Source organism: Cnephaeus nilssonii (assembly GCF_951640355.1).
Source record: "Cnephaeus nilssonii genome assembly, chromosome: 14".
Taxonomy (NCBI): domain Eukaryota; kingdom Metazoa; phylum Chordata; class Mammalia; order Chiroptera; family Vespertilionidae; genus Cnephaeus; species Cnephaeus nilssonii.
In genome coordinates, this window is record NC_137085.1 from 30978122 (window position 1) to 30990077 (window position 11956).

General features: G+C 43.9%; 1 protein-coding gene across 1 annotated transcript in view; it reads left to right on the top strand.

The window, feature by feature from the left end:
• The window catches only part of RIGI (RNA sensor RIG-I), a 52456-nt gene extending 44672 nt beyond the window's left edge, over window positions 1–7784 (top strand). The window contains exon 18 of the mRNA XM_079790368.1: window positions 1023–7784. Coding sequence (XP_079646494.1) covers window positions 1023–1319 — 297 coding nt within the window. The 3' untranslated portion in view covers window positions 1320–7784. The remainder of the gene's footprint in view (window positions 1–1022) is intronic.
• Window positions 7785–11956: the final 4172 nt, after the last annotated feature.

The window sequence follows — 11956 nt, forward strand, 5'->3', positions numbered from 1 at the left end:
CTGTCAACAAAAAAGAAAAAAGAAAAACTACAGAAAAAAGACTACAGGAAATGTACTAATGTGTATTAATATTTAGCAAGATTCCATGATATTTTTCTCTCTTTGTATTGTTTTATGTTTTCCAAACTTTCTTTTTGGGATATGGTTCACTTTTATAAACAAAATGTCTCCTTATTTTTAAAATATATTTTTTATTGATTTTTACAGAGAGGAAGAGAGAGGGATAGAGAGTTAGAAACATCGATCAGCTGCCTCCTGCACACCCCCTACTGGGGATGTGCCCGCAACCACGGCCGGAATCGAACCTGGGACCCTTGAGTCCGCAGGCCGATGCTCTATCCACTGAGCCAAACCAGTTTCGGCAAAATGTCTCCTTATTTTTAAAACACAGTGTCTGCAAGTTAACAAACTTTCAGATAAGAGGTTAGAAAAGTCTCCAAAGACAGACATTGGAGGTAACTCAGCTGCTGCCGACACAGGGTTAGGTGGTATCTGGGCTGGTTCAGATGATGAGTGATGACGTTAGGGTTCTGTTTGGTCTTCAGAAAACTGAAGTCTCTAATCCAGCTGTTTGAACAGGAAGCATATTAGGGGTGATACTGGCAAGTTCCCGGATCGTTCTGAGTCTCCTTTAACTGTAAAAGACCCTTTCAGCTGGGTGATTTTCTATTGGAAATGGCCCTTTTAGACTGTACATTTTCCTGTGGATCTGCATTTGCGGTGCTGTGTGGCTTTTTTAAGGTTTGCTCTAAAGAGGGGGGGGGAGAGAGAGAGATAGAAACATCAATGATGAGAGAGAATCATTGATCAGCTGCCTCCTGCACGTCCTCTACTGGAGATCAAGCCCGAAACCCAGGCTTGTGCCCTGACCAGGAATTGAACCATGTGACCTCCTGGTTCATACATAGGTCGATGCTCAACTACTGAGCCTGGCTGGAGTTTTTTTGTTTTTGTTTTTAAATCACAATTGTGAACTGGTTCTAATGTTCTTTTTTTAAAATGTTTGATCCCTTCATCTATAGGAAAGCCATTACACTGTGGTTGGAGATGCTTTCAAGGAGTGCTTCGTGACTAAATCACACCCCAAACCAAAGAGTGTGGGGATTTTTGAGAAGAAAGCAAAGGTATTCTGTGCCAGACAGAACTGCAGCCATGACTGGGGCATCCATGTGAAGTACAAGACATTTGAGATCCCAATCATAAAAATTGAAAGTTTTGTGGTGGAGGATATTGCAACTGGAGAGCAGAGACTGTATGCAAAGTGGAGGGACTTCCATTTTGAGAAGCTGCCATTTGATCCTGCAGAAATGTCCAAATGACCTCAGGGCCACAAGCTTCCACTACAGGGAGTGGGTGATCGTGAGTGAAGGAGAAATTATCTCTAGTAGGCAAATCGCTTGTACCACGTGAAGATATTTACCTAAGGCTTGTACTGTGCTAACTATTGATCACTTTACTCACCTTCCGTTCATAGTTTTCAACAGCTTGTATGATGTTATACGCGTAAAGCACACAGGAGTGAATCAGACCCTGAATGATTCGTGGGCCAGCAGAGCTCTAAGTACTGGGGGAAAATTTTAAAGCCTCACCTTGTTCTCTTCCTCTTCTTCCCTTTGGAACCAACTGTCAGTGTATACCCAGTAGCCACTCAGTACACATTAGAATAAATGAATGAATGGATGGAATGTTTTCCATACTTCCCTTTCCTTAACCTACTGTAGTTCCCTTAACCTACTGTAAACCAGCTTTTGCCTTTAACAATCTACTGGAATTGTTCTTTTCAAGGTCACCAGACTCTGGTTACCAAGTTTATTGGGCACTTGTTAGTCCTCTCTGAGCTCTTTGCTGCTTTGGGCCCTGTTGAGTGTTCCTTTCTTGGAACTCTTCCTTGACTTCTATCTTTTCTAGCTCTGTCCCACTCTTTTCTGTTGGTTCCTCTTTGCTGGTCCCTTAAATGTTGATAATTCCAAGGGTTCAACACACACACACACACACACACACACACACGCGTATGTACATCGATGATGGTTACATATAATCAAGTTCTCTATGTAGCAATGTATGGCATGTAACCTTAAAATTCTATAGTAGGCAACTGTTAGTAATGGGGCATGTAAATGATATAGCATTTCCTGAAAAGTTGATTTCTCTTCCTCAATTTGTTGTACATCTTGCCCTATTATTTTCATAACCTGTGCTATTGTTCCCTTTCATTGGTCATCCATCCCAAGCCATTTCCCAGTAATAGTTGATGGTCAACACTTGGACTGTTCTCAGTTAGCTCCCTTGGCTGATACTGATGAGGCAGTTTAATTTGGCTTTCTATTTTAAAAATCTGAGTGCAGCCGAAACTGGTTTGGCTCAGTGGATAGAGCATTGGTCTGCGGACTGAAGGGTCCAGGTTCGATTCTGGTCAAGGGCATGTACATTGGTTGCGGGCACATCCCTGGTAGGGGGTGTGTAGGAGGCAGCTGGTCGATGTTTCTAGCTCTCTATCCCTCTCCCTTCCTCTCTGTAAAAAAATCAATAAAATATATTAAAAAAAAAAATCAGAGTGCATATCCAAATGGCACTCCTGTCGTTTAACAAGATTTGCTGTTGCTCCAGAGCTTAAGTTTGGGGTTTTTCAGTCATGGAGACAACTGCATGAGTTTTGCTGTTTCTATTCAGGGCAGGGTATTTTGTGTTGAATACAGGGTAGGCTCTGTAGTAATTTAAGCATCTTCCTAAAACAGATTCAGATTAGTTGTTTGTAATTCATGTTGGTGGTCCAAAAGTAATCTCATTAACATAATAAGAGCCTGGCCCGTTTGGCTTATTGGGTAGAGTGTCGGCCTGTGGACTGGGGGGTCCCAGGTTCGAGTACCTTGGTTGCGGGCACATCCCCAGTGGGAGGTGTGCAGGAGGCAGCTGATTGATGTTTCTCTCCCATCAATGTTTCTGACTCTCTGTCCCTCTCCCTTCCTCTCTGTAAAAAATCAATAAAGTATATTTAAAAAAACACACATAAGAAGAGACATCTTTGTCCAAGTGTTTTAGGAACTCTGCCAGAAAGGTGTGTGTGTGTGTAGACCAAATATACATATTATTATAAACCACAATTTCACAAGTATCTCTTTTATTATGGAATGGCCTTTTTGGATGCTGTTGTTCAAGAACTCCAATAGAATATATAAAACATATGCTAGAAATCTGTTTGAGAATAGTTCTTTCAAGGTTCTAAATGGTCTTTCTAGCCCTAGATGGTTTGGCTCAGTGGGTAGAGCATTGGCCTGTGGACTGAAGGATACCGCGTTCGATTCTGGTCAAGGGCACATGCTGGGTTTTGGGCTTGATCCCCAGAAGGGGGCATGCAGAAGGCTGCCAATCAGTGATTCTCATCATTAATGTTTCTATCTCTCTCTTCCTCTCCCTTCCTCTCTGAAATATATATATATATATATATATATATATATATATGTCTTTTTTTTTTTTTAAATGGTCTTTCTAGATGGAGGTGAATAGTCTCTCTTCCATCAACAGAAGACAGACTAAAGCTGAAACAAGAACAACTTCCCTTGTTTGATTTTAGCATGGAGTCAAGCCATTGCCAGGCATAGAGCCTGGAACAGAGAAGGCACTTGGTTAATATTCATTGAATGAAAAAAACCAGTAAGAAAGATTTTAAGAATGAAAACTCTTGACTGATGTCCTAATACTGGTCATTGGCTTTCCGGATCAGAGGCTGCATTTCAGAACCAACTGGGAGTCTTTTTCATGGGCATATGCCCAGCCCTCATTAGAACATCCTGGCAGGATGTCCAACCACCTGTATTTCTTCAAGTTCCTCAGGACTTGAAAGTCCACAGGAATTAAGAGAGTTTGATTCTGATATGGTTTGCACATCAGAGAACATAGCCTTCAGCATGAACCAGAGACACTCTCTAAGGTGGGAAGAATAGGCAAGGGCTTTAAAAACAAGAATCAAAGGGAGGGTTGCTAGGTAAACAAGACCATAAACTTACATCATCCATTTTCTGATTGGTGGGGCAACTGGACTCTCCAGGGTCTACGGGCCCAGTGGTCTCAGCAAGTGGGGCTGTGAGATGAGATGAATGGGTAGTTTCAGTTGACTCATGGTCAGCAGGTAGAGTCACAGGATATGGCCAGTGCCTCTATTGCCCTTGGAGTCTATAAAGGAAACTGGTAAAGCAAGCCTTGTGGTGAAATGAACAATGCAGGGAATGCAGTTGGTCAGGCAGACAGGTTAAACTGAAAAATGGCCTAGTTACTCAAGCAGGGTCAGAGACCAGATTGCCAAAGGGCCTAGATACTAGTTCGCAAAATTATGGTATTAGAATCCTCAGGTGGTTTATTATACAATTCATTTTACAACCTCAGATCTTATTATCTGTGGTCCCTGCCAGTGCTGACATGAAAAGTCACCTTCAAGCAAACGCCTGCTTGTACAACAGGTCAGTGAATTTTGATCCTTGCCCTTAAACCTGATATTATTTGAATTTAAAAAGCAAATAATCAGCCGAAACCGGTTTGGCTCAGTGGATAGAGCGTCAGCCTGCGGACTGAAGGGTCCCAGGTTCGATTCCGGCCAAGGGCATGTACCTTGGTTGTGGGCACATCCCCAGTAGGAGGTGTGCAGGAAGCAGCTGATCGATGTTTCTCTCTCATCGATGTTTCTAACTCTCTATTTCTCTCTCCTCCTCTCTGTAAAAAATCAATAAAATATATTTTTTTAAAAAAAGCAAATAATCAGACCATCAGCATTTCCTCAAGTGTGTCCTGCGGAGCGCTGGCGCTGGGCGCTGCTCCAAAGAAAGCGCCCCGTGGTCAGGCAGGTCTCTGTGTGCGCTGCCACCTCTGCCTCCAATGTGTGATTGTGTGTCGCTGCGTCAGCTCTGTGGTAATAAGACTCATTTCATCCAGTAGTTCCCAAGTACACTGACCCTGGAACCCTTTTATTCATTTATTTTTTTTAATTTAAAAAATGTATTGATTTTAAAGATAGAGGAAGGCACAGAGAGAGGAAGGGAGAGAAAAACATTAATTTGTTATTCCACTTATTCATGCATTCATTGGTTGCTTCTAGGATGTGCCCTGACTGAGGATCGAACCTGCAACCCTGGCATATTAAGCAGAAGCTCTAACCAACTGAGCAATCCAGCCAGGGCCTGACCCTGGTACACTTTTTTTTTTTTAATCTTCATTATTGAAAGTATTACATATGTCCCCTTTATTCTCCCATCAACCCCTTTCAGCCTCCCCTGCCCCAGGCCCTCACCACCCCACTGTCTGTGTCCATGGGTTATGCATATGTACATACAAGGTCTTTGCCTGGAACCCTTTAAAAAAATGTTTTTATTGATTTCAGAAAGAGGAAGGGAAAGGGAGAGAGAGAAACATCAATGATGAGAGAGAATCATCGATTGGCTTGCCCCGTACTGGGGATTGAGTGCGCAACCCAGGCATGTGCCCTGACTGGGAATCATACCGTGACCTCCTGGTTCATAGGTTGACGCTCAACCATTGAGCCACACCGGCCGACTAGAACCCTATTATTCATGGGACATCGTGAACATCCTGTAGAAGCACAGTGGAGGTATACAGCTCTGATGCTGACTAGACAACCAGAACCAAATTGGAATATTAATTTCAGGATCATACCAGTTACTTTTATTATACTGAGTAATAAAACTATACATTTCATTAAACAAATCTGTATTTAATATGTAGGCCTTAGAACTTGGGATGCAAATTGAAACAGTTAAAAATATCAGCTGTAATTATATAATCCTTGTTTATGGTAATTTGGCTGGCTGAGTGAACAAAAATGACTTGGGCATTAAATTCTGTTTGTGGTCATGACATTGAACAACTTTCTAAGAAGGCAGCTAGTGGAACCTTTGTTACTGTTTTCAAGAAGTAACTCTAGCCCTGGCTGGTTTGGCTCAGTGGATAGAGTGTAGGTCCTCAGGATGAAGGTCAAGGGCATGTACCTCGGTTGCAGGCTAGATCCTCGGCCCTGGTCCTGGTCGAGGCATGCGCGGGAGGCAACCAATTGATGTATCTTTCTCATATCCATGTTTTTCACTCTCTGTCTCTTTCCCTTCCTTCCACTCTCTCTAAAAGTTGATGGAAAAGTATTCTCGGGTGAGGATTAACAGGGGGAAAAGTAACTCTGCATTGCTCCTATATAGTCCTGCAGGCTAACCACACTGTCCTAACGTAACCCTGGAAGGGAAACTGTGCCAAAATAAGGTTCTTCATTTAAGTGACTGGGAAACTCCTAATATTTTTAGACTAGGAAATACTGGAGACAAATCTCTAAGGTCACAAATTATTAACTGTTATCCTAGAACTGCTGGTGGCCATGTCCCCTGGCACCTGGAGTGGCCCAGAAGAATGAAGCCGTTGCAAATGGAAGGTAAGATGAAAGGAGGAGTGATAGGGAGATAACCTGAGTTTGAACCACTAGAGCCAATCAAGCCTGTGGCCATGGCCACCCCTGATTTTCAAGTTCTATAAATCAATTATTATTGTTGTTGTTATTGTTATTATTATTTCTCTTAGGCCAGAGTTGTGCTTCCACCACCATAACTAAGGGAGTCATGACTAATATATTCTCCTCCTAGATTACTCTCCACCTACATGAAGACTGTCCCTGAGCCAAAGATACATGTGCTCATTTGCTGCATTAAATACACTTGCCAGTTAACTCACTGTGCACACCAAAGAAGACTTGTTTCCTTAGGAGGGATTCAGGCAGCAATGGCTTTAGAAGCCTCGAAGAACAAAGAAGATGGGAATCAGAGAGAACGAGGATGGGGACCTGCAGGTGCAGCACACGTAATTTGGAGAGTAAGAGGACCGGTGCCTTCTTGAGAAACCAAGTGAAAGGGGATATTTGTTTAGCCTTGGAGTGGGCAAGGATGTGACACTGGCCAAGAACAGGATAGTAGGTGTGTTTGGGGGTAGAGGAGGAGAATCCAGAAGTGAGGGGACCCCATTCCAGAAGTCATAACCACAAGAGCCTGTTACCCTGTAATCTCCAAATCCAGGAGCTAGACAGCTCCCAAATCTCCGTGATGGAGAGCTAAGTAGGTGGAGGTCTGTTTTCATAGCCGTTCTTAGCGTTTGTATGACAGGGCTGGTCCTAATTTGAGGGTCACGGGCTGTTTTTGTACAACAGGGTTTGTGGTGTGTGTTTTTTTCTTCATTTTGTTTTGTTGTTTGTTTGTTTGTTTTTGGTAATTGTTATTCCTGAACACAAGCTAGATCCCAGGACCTCAGAGACACCTGTCTTGTCTCTCCTCTGGGAAGAGGTGAAGATAAGACTCAATCCTGGGTGTTCTGATGACCAGGCCATCTCCCCTGAGTGCTAAAATTGGGACTTAAAATTTATTACAAGGAGATTAACTTGTAATCTACTTATACTCTGTTGTAATTAACTTGTACTCTGTTGTGGTCTAAATGTTTGTGTCCCCTCCTACCGCAAATTCTTATGTGAAAGCCTCAGTGTGCCTCCTTTGGAGATGGGACCCCTATGGAAGTAATTAAGGTTAAATGAGGTCATATTGGTGGGGCCTTGATTCAATAAGATTAGTGCCCTTATTAGAGGAGACTCCAGAGAGCCAGTTCCTTCCCCCTCTGGATGTATGCACTGAGGAAAGGCCATGTGAGGACCCAGTGAAGAGGTAGCCATCTGCATGCCAGGGAGAGATCTCTCACCTGAAAATTAATTGGCTGAAACCTTGATTGTGGACTTCTAGTCTCCAGAACTATGAGAAAATAAAGTGTTGATGATTGAGCCACCTGATCTGTATTTTGTTGTGGTAGCTAGAAGCAACTAAGACATGACCTGAAACAACTTCAGTGATGAAACTGAACAGATAAACTACAGGACATAAAAAAAATTTTGATCAGCCCTAGCTGGGTTGCTCAGTGGTTAGAGCATTGGCCTGAAGACTGAAGGGTCTCAGGTTCAATTCCAATCAAGGACATGTTACCTGGGTTGCAGGCTCAATCAGGGCACGTTCCAGAGGCAACCAATCGATTTGTCTCTCTCACATCGATGTTTCTCTCTCTGTGTGTCTCCCCTCCCTACCACTTTCTAAAAAATAAATGGAAAAATATATCCTCTGGTGAGAATTAACAAAACAAGACAAAAAATTATGATCAGCTCAACATACTTACGTGATTGCTACTGCTGCATCCGTGTCTGCTCTCACACAGGGCAGAGATCATGTTGGTTCCTCAACACTTGCATTTTACCTGCATAGCACTGATGTGCTAGTAATTGGCTGTAAAAACAGGAGAAATTAAGGTCAGTTGGGCTTGGGCCGTGGTCGGCAAACTCATTAGTCAACAGAGCCAAATATCAACAGTACAACAATTTAAATTTCTTTTGAGAGCCAAATTTTTTAAATTTAAACTTCTTCTAATGCCACTTCTTCAAAATAGACTCGCCCACGCCGTGGTATTCTGTGGAAGAGCCACACTCAAGGGGCCAAAGAGCCGCATGTGGCTCGTGAGCCACAGTTTGCCGACCACTAGCCTTGGGGAAGCTGCAGTCTAAGGTTCACTCTGCTCTAAATAAACCAAAACTATAGCCACACAAACAACAGAATTAAAATCCAAAGTAAAAAACTTTTCCTTGAAAATAGATTTAATTGCATTCAAATTAGAAATATTCTGTCTCTCTCCAAAACCACCTCCAAAGTTCTCTTATTGACAAATGAAAATTTTTCTGGGGAAAATTTTGAAGGTAGTAAAAGAAAACGTCACGTATCTTTAAAGTCAGTCCATCAAAAGGCACATAATAGAAAATGCCGTTTGACCTGTCCACGAGGGGTCACGGGAGAGGGGGAGAATGCAACCACCACTGTCATCAGAAGTCCTAAAAAGTTCTTGTCTACCCTGTCAGCGAAGGCAGCTGTAAGAGGCAAAGGTGAATGACTCTCAGGGGCAAGGCCTCACTGAGCCGAGGAGAACAGAGAGGAACAAAAAGAGGACAGGAGACACCCGATGAGAAGATGTAGTTGTTCATCTGAACAATGAGAGGCTCAGCGCGAAAAGGCAGCATCACTTTGAAGACCAGCTCAGTTCTTCCTGGCACTACCGACACTCCCACCGTTCTAACCTCCAAATTCTAGAAGAAGCTAAAAAGACTAACAAAAATGGAGGATGCAGGAACTGCTGAGTTTGTGTTGGAGGAACTCGAGTGCTCCAGCGGGCTGGCGGGGTTCTGCACCCGGCGCTCAGCTGGCTGGAGGCGCTGCGCCCCCTCTGATGCAGCTCCCAGTGCGGACCTAAGAAACGAGGGCCTCCGTGGCCGTCTTGAGGATCACATAGTTGAGGATCACCCCGTTGTGGCAGGGAGCTTCCCGTCAGTGTCAAATCTCAGGATTGCCAGCCAGGTCTTCCCGGCGATCAGCTCAGCGGCGATGACCAAGAAGCAGAGAAGGACCCCCGAGGAAGGAAGCGCGAGTGCTCTGTTAGGAGACGCATCTGCCACTCAAGTCCAGTCCGCACACGGACAGCCTGGGAACACGCGCGGTCTCAGGCCCTAGCCCACGCCCGCTGACTCACAAGTTGCATTTTAAGGAGATTCCCAGCAGGCTGATCTGCACCAGAAAGCACTGCAGAGGATACTTGATGGGGGTGAGGGGCGCCTGGGAGTCAGAAAAAGCCTCTCAGGGCAGCAGCTATACTAGTGTAGTGATGTTTGTGCTGACGTTTTCTACATCATCTCGGGAAGCTCTGTGTGGATAGAAGGGTCTCGGGTCGGCAGAGGTTTCATGAAGGTTGCCCCTTAGGCAGCTGGCCCAGCCACTCACCCTGGGACACAGACCTCAGCAGCTGCCTCTACCTGGGTGTCTAATCCCCCTGGGACCTTGGTGCTGGGCACTTCCTCCCTGCCCCGCCCGGGGAGCTGGGCTAATCAATGCCTGAGGCTTGGGGATGGGGAGAGCGTTTTTTGTTGGCATTTTTATAATAAAAAGGTGTTTTTTAGGCAATGTTCTGTCCCCAGCTTTCATCACTATTCTCTGGGCTGTGATAGGGAGAAATGGGAGACAGCTGAAAGGTAAGGATGACAATGACGAACACTCTACGAGTAAATAGAAATACATAATAAGTCAACAGGCGTCCTCCTTACTATGTTGTGAAGGCAGGTAGAAAGGGTGCTGGTAGGACTCCTAAGTCTAATGCAGTCCTACTGAGTGATTTTTTTCCTTTCCAAGTCTCACAGAGTTCCTCCTAAGAAGATTGATTACAAACACAAGGTCCCTTTCAGCTGGGCTTACCTGGACTTGGCCTTTCATTCGTGGTTTGAGGTTTTCTGGGATGCTGATGGTGTATTGTTCCTGCCCCCATGAGTCCCAGGGTGTCTGCAGTCTCCTCAGGGGGATATCTGAGGGGGGTTACCCCCATTCTCACCAAGAGAGGAGTTTGGACAATTTTTTTTTAGACACACAGAAACGTAACAAAGGGTTTCTTAAGCCAAAACTGTTCTTACACTTAAATTCTTTATAAGCACCAGTTAACCCTTTACATAAAATGTTACCTCTGGTTAAAAATGCAGTAATGCTCAACCGGTTTGCCTCAGTGGATAGAGCATCGGCCTGAGAACTGAAGGGTCCCCCAAAAAATCAATGAAATATATATTAAAATAAAATAATGCAGTAATGGCCCAGCTGGTGTTGCTCAGTGGTTGATGTCGACCTATGAATCAGGAAGGAGGTCACAGTTCAATTCCTGGTCAGGGCACATGCCCCGGCTGCGAGCTCCATCCCCAGTAATGGGTGCAGGAGGCAGCTGATCAATGATTCTTTCTCATCCTTGATGTTTCTACCTCTCCTCCCTTCCTCTCTGAAATCAACAAAAATATATCTAAAAAAATAATGCAGTAGCTAGTCTGAACTGATGGCCTACACAGGACAGGCACTATGCAAGCACTTCAGTGAATTCTCATTCCTCCTCCACCAATCCTGGGAGGTAGATGCTATTATTGTTCCCTTTACCCAGGTGGTCAGGGGTGTATTTGGTACTTGAACCCATGCCATTGTATCTGGAATCCACACCACAAAACAATTGGACAGCTGTCTGGAGAATGCTTTATAAAAGTAAGCTTGGCTCATTGACTTACAACAAATGGGAGGAGCTGTTATATTGGGGAGAAGCGTTAAGTGGCCTCAGGGTCTTGAATACCACCACACTAGATTTGATCATTTTTCTAAGGTTTAAAACTGCCAGAGATGGGGTAGAGAATTATATCCTGTTTTTCTAGCGAGCAAAAGAAATCTAGACATGTCTTAACCGGTTTGGCTCAGTGGATAGAGCATAGGCCTGCGGACTGAAAGTTCCCTGGTTCGATTCCGGTCAAGGGCATGTACCTTGGTTGTGGGCACATCCCCAGTGGTGGGGGTGTAGGAAGTAGCTGATTGATGTTTCTAACTCTCTATCCCTCTCCCTTCCTCTCTGTAAAAAATCAATAAAATATATTTTTTAAAAAAGAAAGAAATCTAGACAGATGCATTCAAGAATAAACTTTCTCACAGAGATTGCATTTTTTTAAAAATTGGGAAATCTGCCAACTGTATTTTATTAAAGTCCGAGCTAAGGACTGGTCACTTATATAAAATGTGGCCATTTGAATAAATATCACTCATCTGAGTTATCTAACAAAGAAACTGGCACAGAAGAGTAGAGATAAGAACAAAATGATGTCTTTCTGTAATACATAATTTAACAAATTTTGTGAAAATAAATGTTACCAATTTTTGCTTAAATGGTCTTCTCTGATATTTCTCTGAGATGATTCTTGGTCAAGTTTTAGATTTGGGCCTGGCCGGTGTGGCTCAGTGGTTGAGCATGGACCCAGGAAACAGGAGGATTCCTGGTCAGGGCACATGCCCGCGGTGTGACTCTATCCCCAGTAGGGGGCGTGCAGGGGCTGGGG